At 41.4% G+C, this 17,186-nt stretch overlaps 1 protein-coding gene across 1 annotated transcript; it reads left to right on the top strand.

Moving 5' to 3' along the window:
* Nucleotides 1–13,478: 13,478 nt before the first annotated feature.
* On the top strand, nucleotides 13,479–16,893 carry LOC149943909 (putative aminopeptidase NPEPL1). Its single transcript, XM_090175260.1, has 10 exons — nucleotides 13,479–13,622; nucleotides 13,915–14,081; nucleotides 14,158–14,343; nucleotides 14,418–14,672; nucleotides 14,738–14,962; nucleotides 15,021–15,098; nucleotides 15,781–15,881; nucleotides 15,942–16,242; nucleotides 16,299–16,409; nucleotides 16,478–16,893. Exons 2-10 carry the CDS (start codon nucleotides 13,926–13,928, stop codon nucleotides 16,622–16,624), a joined length of 1,560 nt encoding a protein of 519 aa, XP_090031386.1. The 5' UTR covers nucleotides 13,479–13,622; nucleotides 13,915–13,925; the 3' UTR covers nucleotides 16,625–16,893.
* The last annotated feature ends 293 nt before the right edge of the window (nucleotides 16,894–17,186 follow it).

Below are 17,186 nucleotides of genomic sequence, written 5' to 3'. Positions count from 1 at the left end.
AATTATCAATAATTAGTAACAATAATAATAACTATAGGTAAAACTAATTTGCTGTATTTACGTTTTAGCGATCGGCTTTCAACTTGAAGCTTGAAAAGAGGGGGGGGGGGGGGGTGGAACCTCAACCCCTTTCCAAACTATCCCAATCGTTTCAATTTTGGGACCCGCAGGTGGAGTCCAGACACGAAGGCGTCTCTTTCGGCATCTTAACGAGAAGGGAAAGGTTGACCACTCATAGGAAACGTCCCTTCGTCGCAGCGGGACATGACTAACCAAATATTTCCCCGAAATAGGCATTCACTCGCTAATTTAGGCTTGACTTATAATATACATATATAAATATACTTTTCGCTAAACTAAACTCCCCCTAAAAATGAGTCGTATAGCTTCATAGACTAGATCAAAACTAGCCCTTCTGAAACCGAAATAAGTATTCTATAATAAAATACCATATAGGAAAACGGAGAAAACCATGTATATTCGGGCCGCGTCTACGGAACGTTAGCTCCAAAGTATATTTTTCTGGACTACGGATAGACTAACATGAAAACGTTAATCAATAAAAATAAAAATACTACGTAATATCATAAATCCATAATTTAATGGAAATAATTCACTAAAACCTATTTACAGAGTGACGTCATCACGGTAAAAAATCACCCCTAGCGAGATGCTGATAAAGGGCACGTCATACACGAGAAGCCCTCTGTATAGAGTGTCTCTTGTGGCTAGTTATCAGTAAACGTTTTGCATATAAAGAATAAGACGTGTCATACTTATGTAACAATATTATTAACTAATGGTATTATTAGCTATTTTTACTACATTTATTTACAATGTTTATTTATTCTGTGTTACTATTTACTAAGTTGCGACTAATCGGGCCGATTAGATATTATTGAACCTTGGAATCTATAGCCGACATATTCAGACATTAGAATAATATTAGTTAATTCAAAAGCATTGAATTGGCGGCTTGGCCCGATTCATAAAATCCTATTTGGCTCTGCAAACCTTTTTTCCCACTTTGGGCTTTTTTTTCCAACACTGCCCATTCCAGACAGCAAGGGCGCCACTTACTCCTTACTGCACCTGACAAAAATATTAAAATAGGGGGACAGTCGATGGAGGTTTTTTTCTATTTAGCATCGAACCCATTTTCTTCATTCTCGCAGTTTTCAATTTCAACAATAGCGTGTACTTCTTAACGTCATATGACGGGGTCAACGCCAGAATTCCGAACTGACGCCAATGAGTCGCCCCTCCCTTGGGTCTTAGCCGTTTAAGATAGCCAATGCTAGGGCAATTTCGAAGTTTCCTATACTTATACCTCGCTTCGTAATCCTTTCTACAATAATAGTATAAATAGTAGGTTCCTTTCTCATTTCGTTACAGTTTCTTGTCGACTTTTCTCAAGTCTGCGTCTTTCGATTCGTATTTCGGTCCTTCCTTAGTTTAATTTTTTCGTGTTTTTTGCTTTAGCTGTTCATAATTTTTCTCGCCTTCGAAGTTTAATTTTTTCGAGTCCATAGTTTTGGAGTTATAGTACTTCGACTGTGGCTTGAGTTTTTTTATTCAGTTTCAGGCTTTAAGTTCGCTTCCGTATTTTACAAGATGAACACTTTCTAATGACATCCGAAGTTCCACGGTTGATCCTTTTTTTCAAAATGTTCCATTGTGGGGCATTAGCGGTGTTCATTGCCTCCTCGTTTGGCGTATGGCGGTAACTAATTTTGGTTTCGTTTCATTGTTGTCAAACCAAATTAGGCGAAAATGACACGCTCCACACAATGTTTTTGAGAATCTTTGTAGGTATCAAGCAAGAGCGAAGATTTAAATAATTATTGAAATATTTCCAATATTGTATATAAAATGTAACATCGTAAGCAATAAAAACAGAAAAATGTAAAGAAAATATTTGTGTGTAAGTTATTACAAGTTCAAATAGAAATCCCCCCCCCCCAGAAATAAAATAACGCCCTTTTGAAGTTCGGAAGAATGATGTAATTTTTATCGTAATCGTCAGTCGTTACATTTGGATCGCTTTCGCGCGACACAGATGTTTACAGCATAGTGATTATAGCCTATTGTCTATAGTAACTTTAAATAGGTTACCTTGGTAATGCCACCCCCCTTATTCCTTGTTCATACTCCCCGGCAGCCAGCGGGTCCCCACTCCCCACATGCTGAGCTTGACGGTGATCGTTGACAGCTTCTTCACTGTTGATTTTTGTTACATTGATTTTTTAAACATTATTAGCCTACACCTAAGAATCTTCTGGCACCGCCCCTGTAGGTAGTTGCTAAAACTGTCTATTAAATTCTGGAGATTTACAAATGAGTTGGATTAGGGGTTAGTAAATGTCCACTTGTTTTTATGGTACCGATCGTTGACAGCTTCTTCACTGTTGATTTTTGTTACCCGCACAAACTAGACATTAGAATTATTCAAACATTTTTATTATTACTAAAATTCGGTGTGAAATAAAAACGAAAAGAACGCTATTAGTTTCAAAACCAGGTATCTAAAAAATATTATTTAAATTTGATAAAAATTTATAACGTAATTCTTTTTAAAAATGGAAAATAATCGATAACTTTGTAACTATACATTGGCCGCTATTTGTAATATTTATATTTTTAGTGTAAAAGAAGTTTGAAAAACGGCAAAAAAGAAAATTCGCGTAAATCGAGTTACCTCAATTTGGAACTAAAACAGTTTTAATATTGGCACAGGCTGGCCATTATATTAATTCCAACCCCTCCCTTTTTTCCTGAAAAAAATTATTATTTAAAAACCGTGAATCTTCGCAATTAGCTTGATCATTTGATGATATGGTTATTTTTGTCGATGTCATAAACAATGGACAAAATCGAAGATGGTTATATGCACAGATATTGTATTATATTTTACATATACATTAAAAATAATCTTATTATTAACTTATTCATACCGTCAAATGTGAAGTTTAATTTTTGAAATGTTTGCTCTTCGCGATTTACCGTAAACGAACTCTGTCGTCGTTCACTGTGATTAAAATCCTGGTGTAGGTAGTCAGGAGCGGCGTTATAGGGGTAGGAAACTAGAGCTATAACCTACTTTTGTGTTCAAATAGGGGCCCACAAATCGATCTGACGGGGCCACATCAAGTCGATTTTTAAATTCAAATAAAATATGTGATGATAGTTAATACTGTAAAATTTTAAAAACCGCACTAATATCAAATAATAAATAAATTACCTGAATTTGCAAAATTGAATTTTAAGTCAATACATAGAGGGGCCCAATATTGAGGAACAGGGGGCCCACAAATGATAAACATTATTAGCCTACACCTAAGAATCTTCTGGCACCGCCCCTGTAGGTAGTTGCTAAAACTGTCTATTAAATTCTGGAGATTTACAAATGAGTTCGATTAGGGGTTAGTAAATGTCCACTTGTTTTTATGGTACCGATCATTAATTAATATTTTCCATTAAAGTAGCGCGAGCCACAATCCCCTAAAAATGAAGAAACGCGTACCGCGTAGCCCATTTCACCTGCCAAGTTTGTCAAGACCAAAAGATTGTATACTAGCGCCTATTGTTATAATTTGTGGCTTTTAATATTTAATAAAGCACTTTTAACACTAAACGGAATATTTGCAGTCTAGTTTATCGTTGGATAAATTAGGAAGAACCTTTGAATTTTATTCAATCGGAGATATCATTAACTCCCGACGTTTAGAGTACCCTTCATTTTATTAATAAAAAAGTAAATAATAAACCCATAGCCGAGTAATGGTTTAATGTTTGATTTTTGAAATTTTTGCTCGCCGCGCTGTGAGCGATTTGCGTAAACGAACTTTACCGTCGCTCACCGTGATCAAAATCCGCGCGTAGCTAGCGCACAAATCTGAGCGAACTATTCCTTCTCTCGGTAATTTTCCCTCAACGCTGCGTCAGCGCTTTCTACTGAGGGTACTAACGCGTCGCTTAAAAGTGAGGGGGCTATTCCGAAGATCGGGAGATCTCGCTCAGCGCGCGGTGAGCGCTTAAAAGTGAGGGAACTAACCCGTTGAGGGGGGAATCTCCCTCAGCGCGCCGTCAGCCATCAACGCCGGAGCGAACTATTCGGCGCTCGCCCAGAGGCTGCTCAATTTAGCCCTCTCGCTGAACAAGAGCAGCTGGAATTCGAATTTGAAGCGCTCGCTCATTACTGCAGGATTTTCAAAAACGAGTGCTCACTATTTTTGCCCACCTCTGACTGTTTCTGATAATTGTAAGTGAATGTTTAAACCAAGGCTTAATTCGCTTTGTAAAGTTTGTATATTTTACATTTATTTTACCCATGGGTCATACCAGTGTTATAAAAGGCCATCTTAACGCTTAGGTAACATTGATTTAAAGTATAATAAACTGCGAAATTTAGTCTTTAACCATACATTAATAGTTTAATTTCCTATATTGTAACACAATTTTAAAGAAAGCCAGCCTAAAAAAACCGTTAGTACTCGACTATTTGTCTCGACTAAAAAAAAAATATTTTTGCCGCGGAAAGATGACACTACCTTTTTCCGTTTTGACTCGGCTACCTTCAGTCGCGGAGGGGTAAAAAGGGGGTCGACTTTTAACGGAACTCTGACGAGCCTTTCTAAAGGAGATTGCCGCCTGCGAACCTTCGTTACGTTTTGTTAGTCCATGTTCCAATACTCAACATCTCCGGGAAAGAACTGGCTATAGAAAGCGGTCAAAATATTGTAAGGGCTGAAAAATGCAAGGCAGAAGGTATCAGTAACGCCACCGAAGTGATGAACGTACAGCCAATAAAATTACGACCCTTCGATATAGATGAAGCAAACGTCGGACCAGAAGTCAAAGAGCGACTATGGAGACTTATTAACGAGTACAGGGCTGGGACTGTTTCGCCGAGACCTTATTCGAAATTGGTAAAACTGACCAAACAACGTTCGAGATCGAGCTAACGTCAAAAGAGCCGGTGACGTACCGACCGTACAGACTTTCGTTCGCGGAGAGAGAAAAGCTATCTGAGCTCTTGAACGCGGGAATAATAGTGAAGTCAAACTGACCATAGGCTAGTCCGACCCTAATAGTTAAGAAGAAAATGGCGAACAACGTTTGTGTGTTGACTTCCGAGCTTTAAATCGATTCACGAAAAAATATGCCTCTCCACTACCGTTAATTGATGACCAGTTAGAACGTTTAAGGGGTAATAAATTCTTTACCAGCCTAGAGACCTTTCATCCGGGTACTATCCGATTCCAATGACAGAAAAATCACAAGAATATACGGGCTTCGTCACGCCAGACGGACATTATGAGTTCACCCGTCTACCATTTGGTTTGACGAACGGTCCCGCAGTGTTTCAAAGAATGATGAACCTTGTATTGGGCCCGCTGCGTTATGCAATCGCATTGACATATTTTGACGACGTCCTCATTCCAACTAGAGAAGTAGACGAAGGTCTAACGCACCTTAAGGAAGTTTTTAAAGTTTTACGCCGGGCAAAGTTAACACTTAACCTCAAAAAGTGCTCTTTCCAAAGCAAGATCGACTACTTAGGGTTTGAAATAAGCGCCTAGGGAATCCGGCCGGGCCAACGAAAGATCAACAGCGTACAACATTTCCCAGTACCCAAAGATCAACGGGGTCTCGATCGAGAAACGGTTTGAAAGAATTTTTGGATTGCCTCCAAAATTCGTCTGTTGCTGGCGTCACCCAGATGAGATCCCATTGATTTTCAATAGGATCTCATCTCAACGAAGTTACCAACCTTAGCCCTTAGCAACCACAGCGTATCGAGGCAATCTTTTATAGCCTAAAATTTACTAACCTTGCCCAAAGATGTCCACGAAGTAAGAAGATTCCTAGGACTCGCAAGCAATTTCAGGCGTTTCGTGAAAGGATTCGCCACTGAAGCCGAGCCACTCTCGAAGTTATTGAGAAAAGGCGAAGCATGGGTGTGGTCAGACGAACAAATCAAATCATTCGAAACCCTCAAGAAGAGATTAACAGAAAGGCTTGTAAGACCCAAGAGCTGTGACAGAAATTCACAGTGACGCCTGTCAAACCGGGTTGGCAGTTGTTCTAGTTCAACAGGATAAAGAACGTAAAATCAAAAATAGATAGATATAAACATATCTATCTATTTTTGGTAAAATGCACCCCATCTGCTAGGCTAGTAGGAAGACAACGCGCGAGGAATCAAAATATCACTCGAGTGAACTGGAGACGTTGTCCGTGGTTTATGGTCTAGAAAAATTCCGAGTAAATTTTATTGGGTTGAAGTTCACAGTTGTCACAGACTGTAGTTCTGTCAGATCGACTCTCGCCAAGAAACATCTCGTACCGCGAATATACTAGGTCGTTGGTGGTTAAAGCTTCGAGAATTTGATTTCACTGTAGTTCATCGACCAGGAGTTCGTATGGTGCGCGTCGACGCTTTAAGTACGGCGCCAGTTTATGAGCCTGAAGAAATAGAGATCGTCCATGATATCGCGGTCCTACACACTCAAATACTCGCGGAAGACTGGTTGGTTGCAGCCCAACACAGCGATCTGTTAGCGTCAGAGATTCGGCGTCGTGGTCTAGTTCTCCTTAATTAAATTATTAGGCGTATTTAATGTGATAGCTGTTTATTACGGTTAAATAAGTAAAGTATAAAGTACAAAAAGGCTTCATAGGTTAACGCGGCGGCCGGCGTGGCCGTTCGTTACGGGAGTCGGGCCGCACGGGCGAGAGAGAGAGAGAAAGGGGGGCGAGCCCTGGTGAAGGGGTCGCGATCCCAAAAAAAAAGGGAAATTCATACCATGTCTACCCATGCGCTATTGCCATCTCGTGGTGAGGAAAGTTAAAGAGTAATATTTAAGGGGGTGCTAAACGTGGTTGCTTTCAGATCCTAAGATCGATATTATCAAAAGTCAATTACAAAAGTCTGGAACATCAATGACAAAGGATGACAAACGAGTCCAAAAGGAATACACCCTAAAAATGGTCGAGTTTTCAAGAAAATCCACGTGAAAGACAACGAAGAAAAACTACTATGGGTGGTTCCAAAAAAAGCAAGGTGACGCGTAGTGAAAAACAACCACGATGATATTGGCCATGTATTAACAGACAAAACGTGCCTCAAGATATTGGAAATTTATTGGTTCCCTCGTCTCCGCCGTTATGTACGCCGCTACATTTCTGGTTGTTTGGAATGTTTATTTCACAAGAAACCAGCTGGAAAGAAGCCCGGAATGCTCCATTCCATCGACAAAATAGGAATACCCTTCCATACGATCCATATGGATCATTTATTACCATTTGTCAAGAGCACCAGAGGCAACACATTCTTAATAGCCGCTATCGACGCTTTTACCAAGTATACTATATTAAGAGCAGTACGTGATACGGGTATGAACACAACGAGAAAATTCTTGGAGGATATCATAGGCTTGTTTGGAGCTCCAAGGAGGGTCGCTAGATGACTTGAGCCTAAGGTGGTGCCTTGGGTATTAGCCTAGCTGATTATTATTATTATTATTATAACTGACCAGGGCACCTCATACACGGGAAAAGCTTTTGAAGAACTATGCAAAACGTCAAACTGCGGTAATATAGTTAATGCAACCGCTACCCCACGAGTAAACGGTAAAATTGAACGCGTGAATCGCCAGATCACTCCAGCTATCGCTAGTTTGTGTAAACGTGACGACGAGAAAGACTGGGACGCGCATCTTCATCAAGTGCAATGGGGTATTAACAATACCTTTCACAGTGCGACAAAGTCCACACCTTTCGCATTACTATTTATTATTAAGTCGAGGAATCCGACATATAGTTTTACGGAAACCGAAAGCAACGAAACCTACGACAAACAAATAGAAGGACGCCGACAAGACGCGATAAAATCAATTTTGGATGACCAAGACAAACAACGGCAACGATACAATGCTAAAAGGGCTAAAGCACCCACTTATGAACCAGGCAACTTAGTATTAGTAGAACGTCAGCCCAAAGCTACGGGCTTACCACTCAAAACCGCCATGAAGTATCGTGGACTATACATCGTCAACGCAAAAATTGACTTACGACAGGTACTTGATAGAAGACTTACCCGAGAACCAAAGGACAAACAAGTTCTACCGTAACACTGCCCCGGTAGATAAACTGAAACGATTTCCCATAATCGACAACGCTGAAGAAGAAGTTCCCGAAACCAGAGGAGCTCACAGCAGATCGGATTCGAGAGTCAAAACAAACGATGGGGAAAAGGGCGCAAACATTGCGTCATCAGAAGACGACTCAGATGCTGATATCACCGTCCGTAAAAGAAGCCAAAGAAAAACCCAAAGTTCCCAGTTATTTAAAAGTCTATTTAGTAGATTAGCTTACTTAATTTTAAATTACCTTAAAGGACTCGTGATGTATCTCAGTATTGTTTTTTTTTTGAGTCCACACATGTTTAACGAATAAGTCTAGTAGAAACGATTACCATTATCTAGTTTGTTTTTGTGAACTGTACGATAACTTTAATTCTATAATCAGGAGATTATTCTAGTCAGGACGGCCGAATGTTAACTATTTTTTATGTACGCGCAACTATTGCCAGATGGCACTTGTGTTCCTATGTTTACATGTTTATTACTTTTTCTTTTCCCCCTCTCCTTACGGGTCGTTAACGGTAATCCATGCGCAAGGCAGAAATATTGCGATCGAAATGGGACATGAGAGCCGCCGCCGCCCCCATCGTCAAGGATCCGCGAGTAGCTTTTATAGTATTTTACCGTGTTCGCGAACTCCGGAGCGAGGGCAGGCGGGTAGAGGCGTGTAGGGAAAATATGCGGACAGCTCCAGCTCGCTATTTTGGTTGAGATTCGTTGGACTATTTTTCCGTAAGGCACGGCGAGTAGATTTTGTAGTATTTGAACGTTCGCTAACTGCGGGGCGAGGGCAGGTGGGTAGAGGCCGGTAAAGAACAAATCAGCCCAGTTGGAATATTAGTTTAACATCGCCTAGTACAAACTTCCCGCCATCCGTCAATCACCCTCCAATTATAATCCTATTCTAGCATATCGAAAGAAATTGTCGAAATCAAACTTCCCGCCACACGCCAATTATAGAGTGTTGTCGTCTGAAACTCTGCGACCTCACCATTGTAATTTGCCTATTGATAAAAAACGGTAACTGTCATGGCGGCCACTATTAACACTACAGCTGTAACGTTCCAAGTTTTCAAAATCGTATCAGACGACAACACTCTATAATCCTATTCTAGCATATCGAAAGAAATTGCACAATTCAAACTTCCCGCCACCCGCCAATTATAATCCTATAATAATAAGCTTCGTGCGTAGTTTAAACTTTGGTCAGAAGTATCGCTGCCTATCGTTTGATTTTTAAATCGAATGTGTGAAAGCTGTCGGCTCAATGATGGGAGAGTCTTTTGAAATTTGGAGAGGTAGGACGTCTCTGTCCTTTCTCTCTTCTTTCTTGCCCTAATTTTATTTTTTTCGGCCTATGGTCTTCTGCTGCTTTAGTTAGTTTTCTCCCCAGTTCCCTTCCCGTTATTTTCTTTTTCGACATTTTAAATGGCTAAGTCGGCCATTTCTGGCAGACCACATGGCGAAGAATCTACTCAGATGGAGGTAGGAGATGAAACCGACTTTCAGGAGGTGGGCCGAAACGGTCGCCCGTTAAAGCGGACAAAGGCGACTCACGAGAGGGACCACTCGTACCCGCGGGACGCCCTGCGGTTTTCTGGAAGGAAGGAGGGGGACCGGGGGCCTCCTCCCCCTTCTAAACAAATTCGCCTTAAGCCCTCGCAGGCCGGCGCAAAATTCTCGGAACTCGGCACAAAGAAGCTTTACGTGCAGGCGATTCAGCATTTTGGAGAAGGGGTTCACTTTCAACCCCTCCCGCAAGGGGATCTCTTGGTCTTTCCGAAAACAGAAGATCAAGTGGCTATTATCCGCCCTTCGCGCGCTTTCGGCGAATTCAAATTTGAGGTAGAGGAGTCTACGCCCGCTTCGACGGTGGCCCTTCGGCGCATCATACACGTTATATCGGATCTAAAAAAAGGAGATATAGAAGACGCACTTCGCGAGAAGAATGTGTTGTTTAAAGGGATCCCTCACTCACAACAGGGGAAGGCATAGGGGTAACAAAAAAACTGGTTTTGAAGCACACTGCAAGTCTGGATTTTATGTTACCCCTATGCCTCCCCTGTTGTGAGTGATGGATCCCTTTAAGTCAATCCGACGTTTGGGAGGTCGTACCAACACATATGTCATTCGATTACCTAAGAACAATGTTCCTACGAAAACCTTTCTATACAGCATGAGCTTTGCTGTCTTGGAGTATCAGCCACGTCCCCTTCAGTGCTACAAGTGTCGTCACTACGGTCATATCGAGTCGAAATGCCGCACTCAGGTGACCCACGGAATCTGTGCTACGTGTGGCAAGGATCATGCTTTTGATCCGGACGCTAGGTGCACGTCCATCGAATACTGTGTCAACGGCAAAGGGTCGCACAGCTCGAAGTCGGTGGCCTGCCCCACGCTAAGGAGAGAAAAAAAGGTTCTAGAGGTTCGTCGCACAGAGGATGTTACTTTCCGGGAGGCAAGAGCGATAGTTCGGCAGGGGACATATGCTCAAGCTGCCACCCGCCACAGGAGTCAAAACCCTCGCCATCTTCCCAACCCAGTGGCAGAGCCTGCCGTGTCCACTGGCGCTGCGGCCCCGGTATATCTCACCGCTAGTGACCTCTCTCTACTCATCGTCCAGTTAGTGACTGGTGTTGCAGAGCTCTGCGAAAAACTTCATGGGCAATCCGACAAAAGGGAAAAGTTGAAATCCTTTGTGGTGGACTATACTCACAAACTGATGGTGGCTAATTCGCTACCCAATGTGCCAGATTTTCCACCGTTGGCGTCTTCTAAACGGCCACCTGATGACTCAAGTTCCTCTTAACGTTCTCCAATGGAACGTTCAAGGTGCTCGGGCGCGACTTCCAGACATTCTCCATATCTTTAGGGAGCTACATCCTACCGTTATAGCTTTACAAGAAACTTTCCTCCCGGCTTCTGCCACCATCAACCTCCACTTCGGCTTTTACGACGTATTTCGGGTGGACCGTCAAATTTTCCCTCCTCGAGCGAACGGGGACCGTGGTGGGGTGGCGGTCTTGGTTAATAAGACTGTACAGGCGATTCGTCTGCCACCTCTAGTTTGCGACGGCGTTGAATCCCTAGTTTTACAACTTCTCTTCCCTTTGGGGTGGATCACGCTCTTCAACATTTACGAGCCCAGGGGTAAGGCAACCAAAGCATATTTCGATCAGCTTTTTCATGGCGTGGACACTCCAGTTATTGTTCTTGGGGACTTTAACGCTCACAACTGCCTTTGGGGCAGCATTAAAACAGACGCCGCGGGCCGCCGCATTCCAGCTTGGCTGGAGGACAATGATCACAGTCATGGTCCTTCTTAATTCTGGTGAAAGCACCAAACGCCCGTGTGGGGAAGGTGTGCTCGATCTTGCTTGGTGGGACTCCTCTTGCACGGCCGAAGCCAAGACTGTCCAAGCTGCTCGTAGAAAGGCTCAGCGCTCCGGGTTCTCTTTTGATCAGATTTCCTACTAGAAAGAACGAGCTCTTTTTAAACGCCTCATCAAGGATAAAAAAAGGACAGTTGGAGACAGTACTGTGCCAGGCTTCACGCTCACTTTCCTCTGACCCAAGTGTGGTCTCAGGTTCGATGGCGCAAAATAGGGTCCTTACCTCGTAAACTTCTCACCCTTAAAACTGGTGCTGACTTCCTTATGGACCAGAAGGAAGTCGCGAAGTTTTTGGCTTTGACTGCCTGCTCTGACATTCATCCTAATCTGGCGCTTCGTCCTGACCAGGAGTATGTCTCGCCTTCTTTCCTGGCTAGCCCACCTACCAGTTACAATGCTCCTTTCTTCGAAGAAGAACTCTATGGCGTTCTCTGCGGTCTACACAACACTTCCCCAGGGGTGGACAATGTATCTAATCTGATCATAAAAAACTCTACTCATGCCTATCGCGTGGCACTCTTGGCGCTCTACAACCGCCTCTGGGCTGAAGGGGTAATGCCTTCGAGGTGAAAACACGCTATCTTACACCCGATCTTGAGGCCGGGGAAATCTGCCACGGACGCTACCTCTTACAGGGACATTGCTCTTCTCCCAAATCTGGGAAAATCTACGAGAAACTGGTACTTGATCGGTTAGTCTGGTAGAGCTCAACAAGGTGCTCCCTCCGGAACAATCGGGTTTCCGAAAAGGTCGCCGTGCCACTGACAATGCGATTCATCACACTTCTGCGGTCAGCTGCGCTCTGGCCTCCAATAAGCATTGCCTAGCGGTGTTCCTGGATCTCAAAGACGCGTTCGGGAGTGTCCACCATCGCGCGCTCCTCTACAAACTCCAAAGTTTTGGCCTGGAGGGCAACCTGCTGCGGTGGGTTGAAAACTTCTTGGTGGGTCGCACTTCTCAAGTTCGCGTCAACAGTGAATTTTCGGCCACTTTCCCGGTCCGGAGAGGACTTCCTCATGGCAGCGCTCCCGTCTACTCTTGTAGAAATAAAGAGTGCGTGTCGTCAGGCTCTCTCAGCTGAGTGGAGTACGGACTGGCAGACCAGTAGGGTAGTGCGGCCTCTTCGTGAGGCAAAACCCTTCCCCGGGTCTCTCGCAAGGACGATACTCTTCTCTCGCGACTAGGTTGTGGTCGCCTTCCCACAAACGCGACCCTACACCGGTTCAACCTCAGTGTGACGGCCGTTTGCACTCACTGCGGAGCTATCGACGATGCGTACCACATCTTTTTCACCTGCCCCTATCATACTGGGCGTCGCCCAGCGCGGGTTTCAGCGCTCCAGAAGCGCAATCTTCCGAACACTCTCGTGGGGGTTCTTAAAGCAGTACATGGAGGTCATATGGACATCATTATCGCCACCTGTGCTATTCTGCGACGTGCGGTGCATTGACATTCTGATTGGTTTATTTATTTTGTTTTCCTTTGTTTTTGGTGTAATTCTACCATTTGTACAGTGTTCTTCTGGCTTTTTATGGTTTTTCTTTTTTTTTTTTTTAAATTGTGCGCCTGTAGTGAAGGCCCCCGCCATAGAAATCTCATAGGTAACTAGAATGCTGCCGCCTACGGCCGAGCTTGACGCCAGTTCGCCTTGAACCTTCAGCCAATGAGAGGCCGTAGAGTGGTTCCGCCAAGGAGGATAATAATCCTCCTTAGATCCGCTACTAAAGCGGGAGATAGGTGATGTCATTCTCTCTGGTGACATTAAATTCTTGGCAGAACCACTCTTTGAGCTCTGATTGGCTGAGATCTGGCTATCGTCTGCCACGGCGTTTGGCCCATTTGCCAGTTACACGGCAGCATTCTAGTTACCTATGAGATTTCTATGGCCCCCGCTATATACACCAAAAACTTGTAAACCTTTATTCCGACCCCCGGCTCATTGATGGTGATGAAAGAAAGCGTTGCTTCGTTGTTCATTCATCCCCCCCGCCCGGCGGCTTTGTCGTTACATATTTCATTTATCGTTTTATTATAATTATAAAGTATACATTAATTGAAGTAGTTAATCGTACGTGAATTATAGGTATCCAATTTTTTTTTCCCCACTGTTTGTTGGGAAGCATTATGTTAATAATACATGGTCCATAAATTACTTTAAGCCTTTGTCTGTCCTAATCAATAAAAAAAATGATTTTTTAGCTACTTTAGTAGAGTAGTGGGTACCCACAGTAAATCCCTGTACTGAGTACGCACTACAGTGCACCGAAGTAGCTAACCATGGATTAATTAAATATCCACGATCCAACCATTTATTATTCAAAAGCTTTGATAAAGTGGCTAATTATGTAATGTTATTTGGTCAACTTCTTTCTTAGATCATAAAAATATGGCTAAAGCGACAGTCTCTGTTAATTTTTCAAAGAGTTTAACCACATCGGATCCTCGAAGCCACCCTGTGTTTATTGTTGGCCAAGTTAAGAATTTAATTAAAGCTGGCTATAATGGAGTTAAATGCAAACTTCAGCCTACAGTTTCCGAAGAGGCATGTGTATATTTACTGAACTGTTTCAACATTTGCTGAATGGATAATTGTCAAATAATTTTATTTTTTCATGAAGGTTTATAAGGAAGCTTTAGAAGGATTACACCCATCACCAGTAGATTCTTGTTCATTGTACCTAAATTTGGCTACAGTAGGGGCATTACCTAATAAATGTTCTAGGCATAATACTCCATCGCGAGGACATTCATTGACAAAATTAGTTTCTAAAAGAAGTAGTGGTGATGCCAATGAATTTATAGTGGTGAGCAACTTTTTGCTTAAAATTGTTCCAATATTCTTTAGAAAATATATAATTTTGTTTCTGATCTTCTATAGATTGTGTGTGAAAAATCTGAAGTTTATGCTTCAGCTTGTGCAGTAACTCGAGCTTTTCCTATTTATTCCCGTAAATCAGGGGCCCATAGTTCAACTCACAATGTCATTGTGGAATTTGTTTTAGTTGGAGAAGTGAAAGACGCTTTAACTGATTCTGAAGTTGAGTGCTTGACTGCGGCTTCTCATGGAATTCAGTTAGCTGCTCGAATTGTAGATTCTCCGTGTAATGAAATGGATACAGATATTTTCCTTCAAGTTAGTAGACTTATTTTCTTTTAATAACACTTAGGAACCAAATAATAATGTTATTTTCTCTATAGGAAATTCGGAATGTTGGCAACGCTTTGGGTATTACTCCAACTATAATTCAAGGAGAGGAATTGAAGGAAAAAGGACTAATAGGAATTTATTCGGTTGGGCAAGCAGCCATTCACGCTCCCGCATTGGCTGTTTTAAGCCACACTCCCGCAGGCGCTAATGAGACTATAGCTTGGGTTGGAAAAGGAATTGTTTATGATACTGGTGGACTTTCCATCAAACCCAAAGTATAAAATGCCCAAATAACTGAAGATTGTTTTGAATAATCATTTTTCTGTGTAATAGACTGGAATGCCTGGTATGAAAAGAGACTGTGGAGGAGCTGCAGCTTGCCTTGGTGGTTTTTACGCTGCAGTTAAAATGGTAACGAGTGTTTTTTGGCTGAGCAAGCAAAGTAAGCAAGGACATTTATTGCGAAGGTCAACACTATTTAACTTGATTCTGTGATAATTGGTGTAATTTTTGTCCAAATCCTTCCAACATAGGCAATGTTATAAACAAGGCTGAGATATTTACATTTTGGTGCCAATCAGGTCAATTCTTTATGCAGTGTTAGGTCTATGGGAATAGAAACTAAATTAAAAAATGATAGTTTTTGTTTTAAAAACAGAAAATGATAAATAACTGAAAAGCGTTTTTTTCTTTTAATTTCAAATTTCTATGGAACATTCCTCATGCAGGCGGACATTTACTAGTGTCAAATCAAAATTATTTGAACTAATAATATGGTGAGCAACAACTTTCTAATTGGAAACAAATCCGTAAACCCAATGGTTCTCAAGATAATTTTTGAATGATCTTGAAGACAGGGTTTAAGGTCATTAAATTTAACACTAGTAAATGTCCCCCTGCAGGAGGAGTGTTCCATTTCAGTTATTTATCATTTTAATTTTTTTAGTGGACACCCTGTATACTTTTATACACAAGGCCATTTATATATTTAAAAGAAAAAAAGTGTTTTTAATTCTTAATAACTTTGAGCTTGCTTGGCTTTATATTCACCCCAATTCTAGCTAGGTATAATTATTATTTTTATTTTACATAGGGTTTCAAACAAAACCTTCATGCTGTTTTCTGTTTAGCGGAAAATGCAGTTGGTCCGAAAGCGACTAGACCTGATGATATTATAACCTTATATTCTGGGAGGTAAGAATGATTTATCTTCTTTACAGAGTTGGAGATCTTATTTTTAAAAACTATATTTAGATCTGTGGAAGTGAATAATACCGATGCTGAAGGACGCCTTGTTTTAAGTGATGGAGTCGTTTATGCTGAGAGAAATTTGCAAGCCGAAATTATTTTGGATATGGCTACTTTGACTGGAGCTCAGGGTGTAGCTACTGGTAAATACCACAGTGCTGTCATCACCAATAATGAAGATTGGGAAGAAGCCATTGTTCATGCTGGTAAAACGACAGGGGACCTTGTTCATCCTCTTCCATATTGCCCGGAATTGCATTTCTGTGAATTCACCAGCGCTGTTGCGGATATGAAAAATTCTGTTGCTGTAATTATAGTTCTCAAAATATTACTTAAACATTTTTATAATGTTATTTAAAATAGGATCGTAGTAATGCCCAGGCATCGTGTGCTGCATTATTCATTGGAGCCCACTTGGGATTTGAATTTCCTGGAGTTTGGATCCATGTTGATATGGCTAGCCCAGTTCATAATGTAAGCCTTTTTGTATATTTCAATTTATTTTTAATTTACATTAATTTTCGTCTTTTGGTATTTTTTAGGGTGAACGATCAACTGGTTACGGAGTAGCGTTATTAACTGCTCTTTTTGGCTATGCTTCCAATGAATTGTTATTGCAAAATCTGTCGCCTTTTTCACAGAGTAGTAACACAGAATGTAATGCTAACAAGAAAATGCGATTAGCTTAATGTTTTCTTACATTTTAGGGTTTGTTACTGCTAAAAACCAAATAATGATTTATTTGTATTAGGATTATAATTTTTACAAAAGATTTTCTTGCTTTTATTATGGGCTAAAACTTAGGTGTCTAAAGCCTTTTCGGACACCATAGGCTTGTTTAAAAAAAATTCGCTAAAATGAAGATTTATATTAGTATTGATTAAATTTTAATAATTCTTATTTTTTTCGGCAAAAAAATGTGAATGGTTGGTTTATGGGATTAAATAAATTTTTACAAAATCTTGTCATAAAAAATTAACATGATTGTACTTGTTTTATTGTTTTCTGTTTTACTGATTGAGATTCACCCTGAATCCTTTGAAGTAATTGATCATAGGGGCTGTTCACAAATTACGTAACGCAGAAAAACCACTTTTTGGACTCCCCCCTCCCCCTCGTAACAAAAAGTAACAAATGGAAAGACCCCTCTTCTTAAATTACGTAACAAATATCGACCCCCCCCCTTATATTATTATAGTACGAAACAACTAATATGCTGGTAATAAAGTACATTAAGACCAGGTACTAAAT

This window comes from Leiobunum rupestre, chromosome 5, assembly GCF_980474605.1.
Source record: "Leiobunum rupestre chromosome 5, qqLeiRupe1.1.hap1, whole genome shotgun sequence".
NCBI lineage: Eukaryota > Metazoa > Arthropoda > Arachnida > Opiliones > Sclerosomatidae > Leiobunum > Leiobunum rupestre.
Note: the sequence above shows the minus strand (reverse complement) of the source record. Positions and strands in the feature narration are given on the sequence as shown.

What these genes read in the sequence shown, in the direction of transcription:
- LOC149943909 (XM_090175260.1), top strand. Translation starts at nt 13,926, where the DNA reads ATGGCTAAAGCGACAGTCTCTGTTAATTTTTCAAAGAGTTTAACCACA. An exon ending in ATGCCAATGAATTTATAGTG is followed by an intron (nt 14,344 to 14,417) that starts GTGAGCAACTTT and finishes GATCTTCTATAG; the next exon opens with ATTGTGTGTGAAAAATCTGA. An exon ending in ATATGAAAAATTCTGTTGCT is followed by an intron (nt 16,243 to 16,298) that starts GTAATTATAGTT and finishes TATTTAAAATAG; the next exon opens with GATCGTAGTAATGCCCAGGC.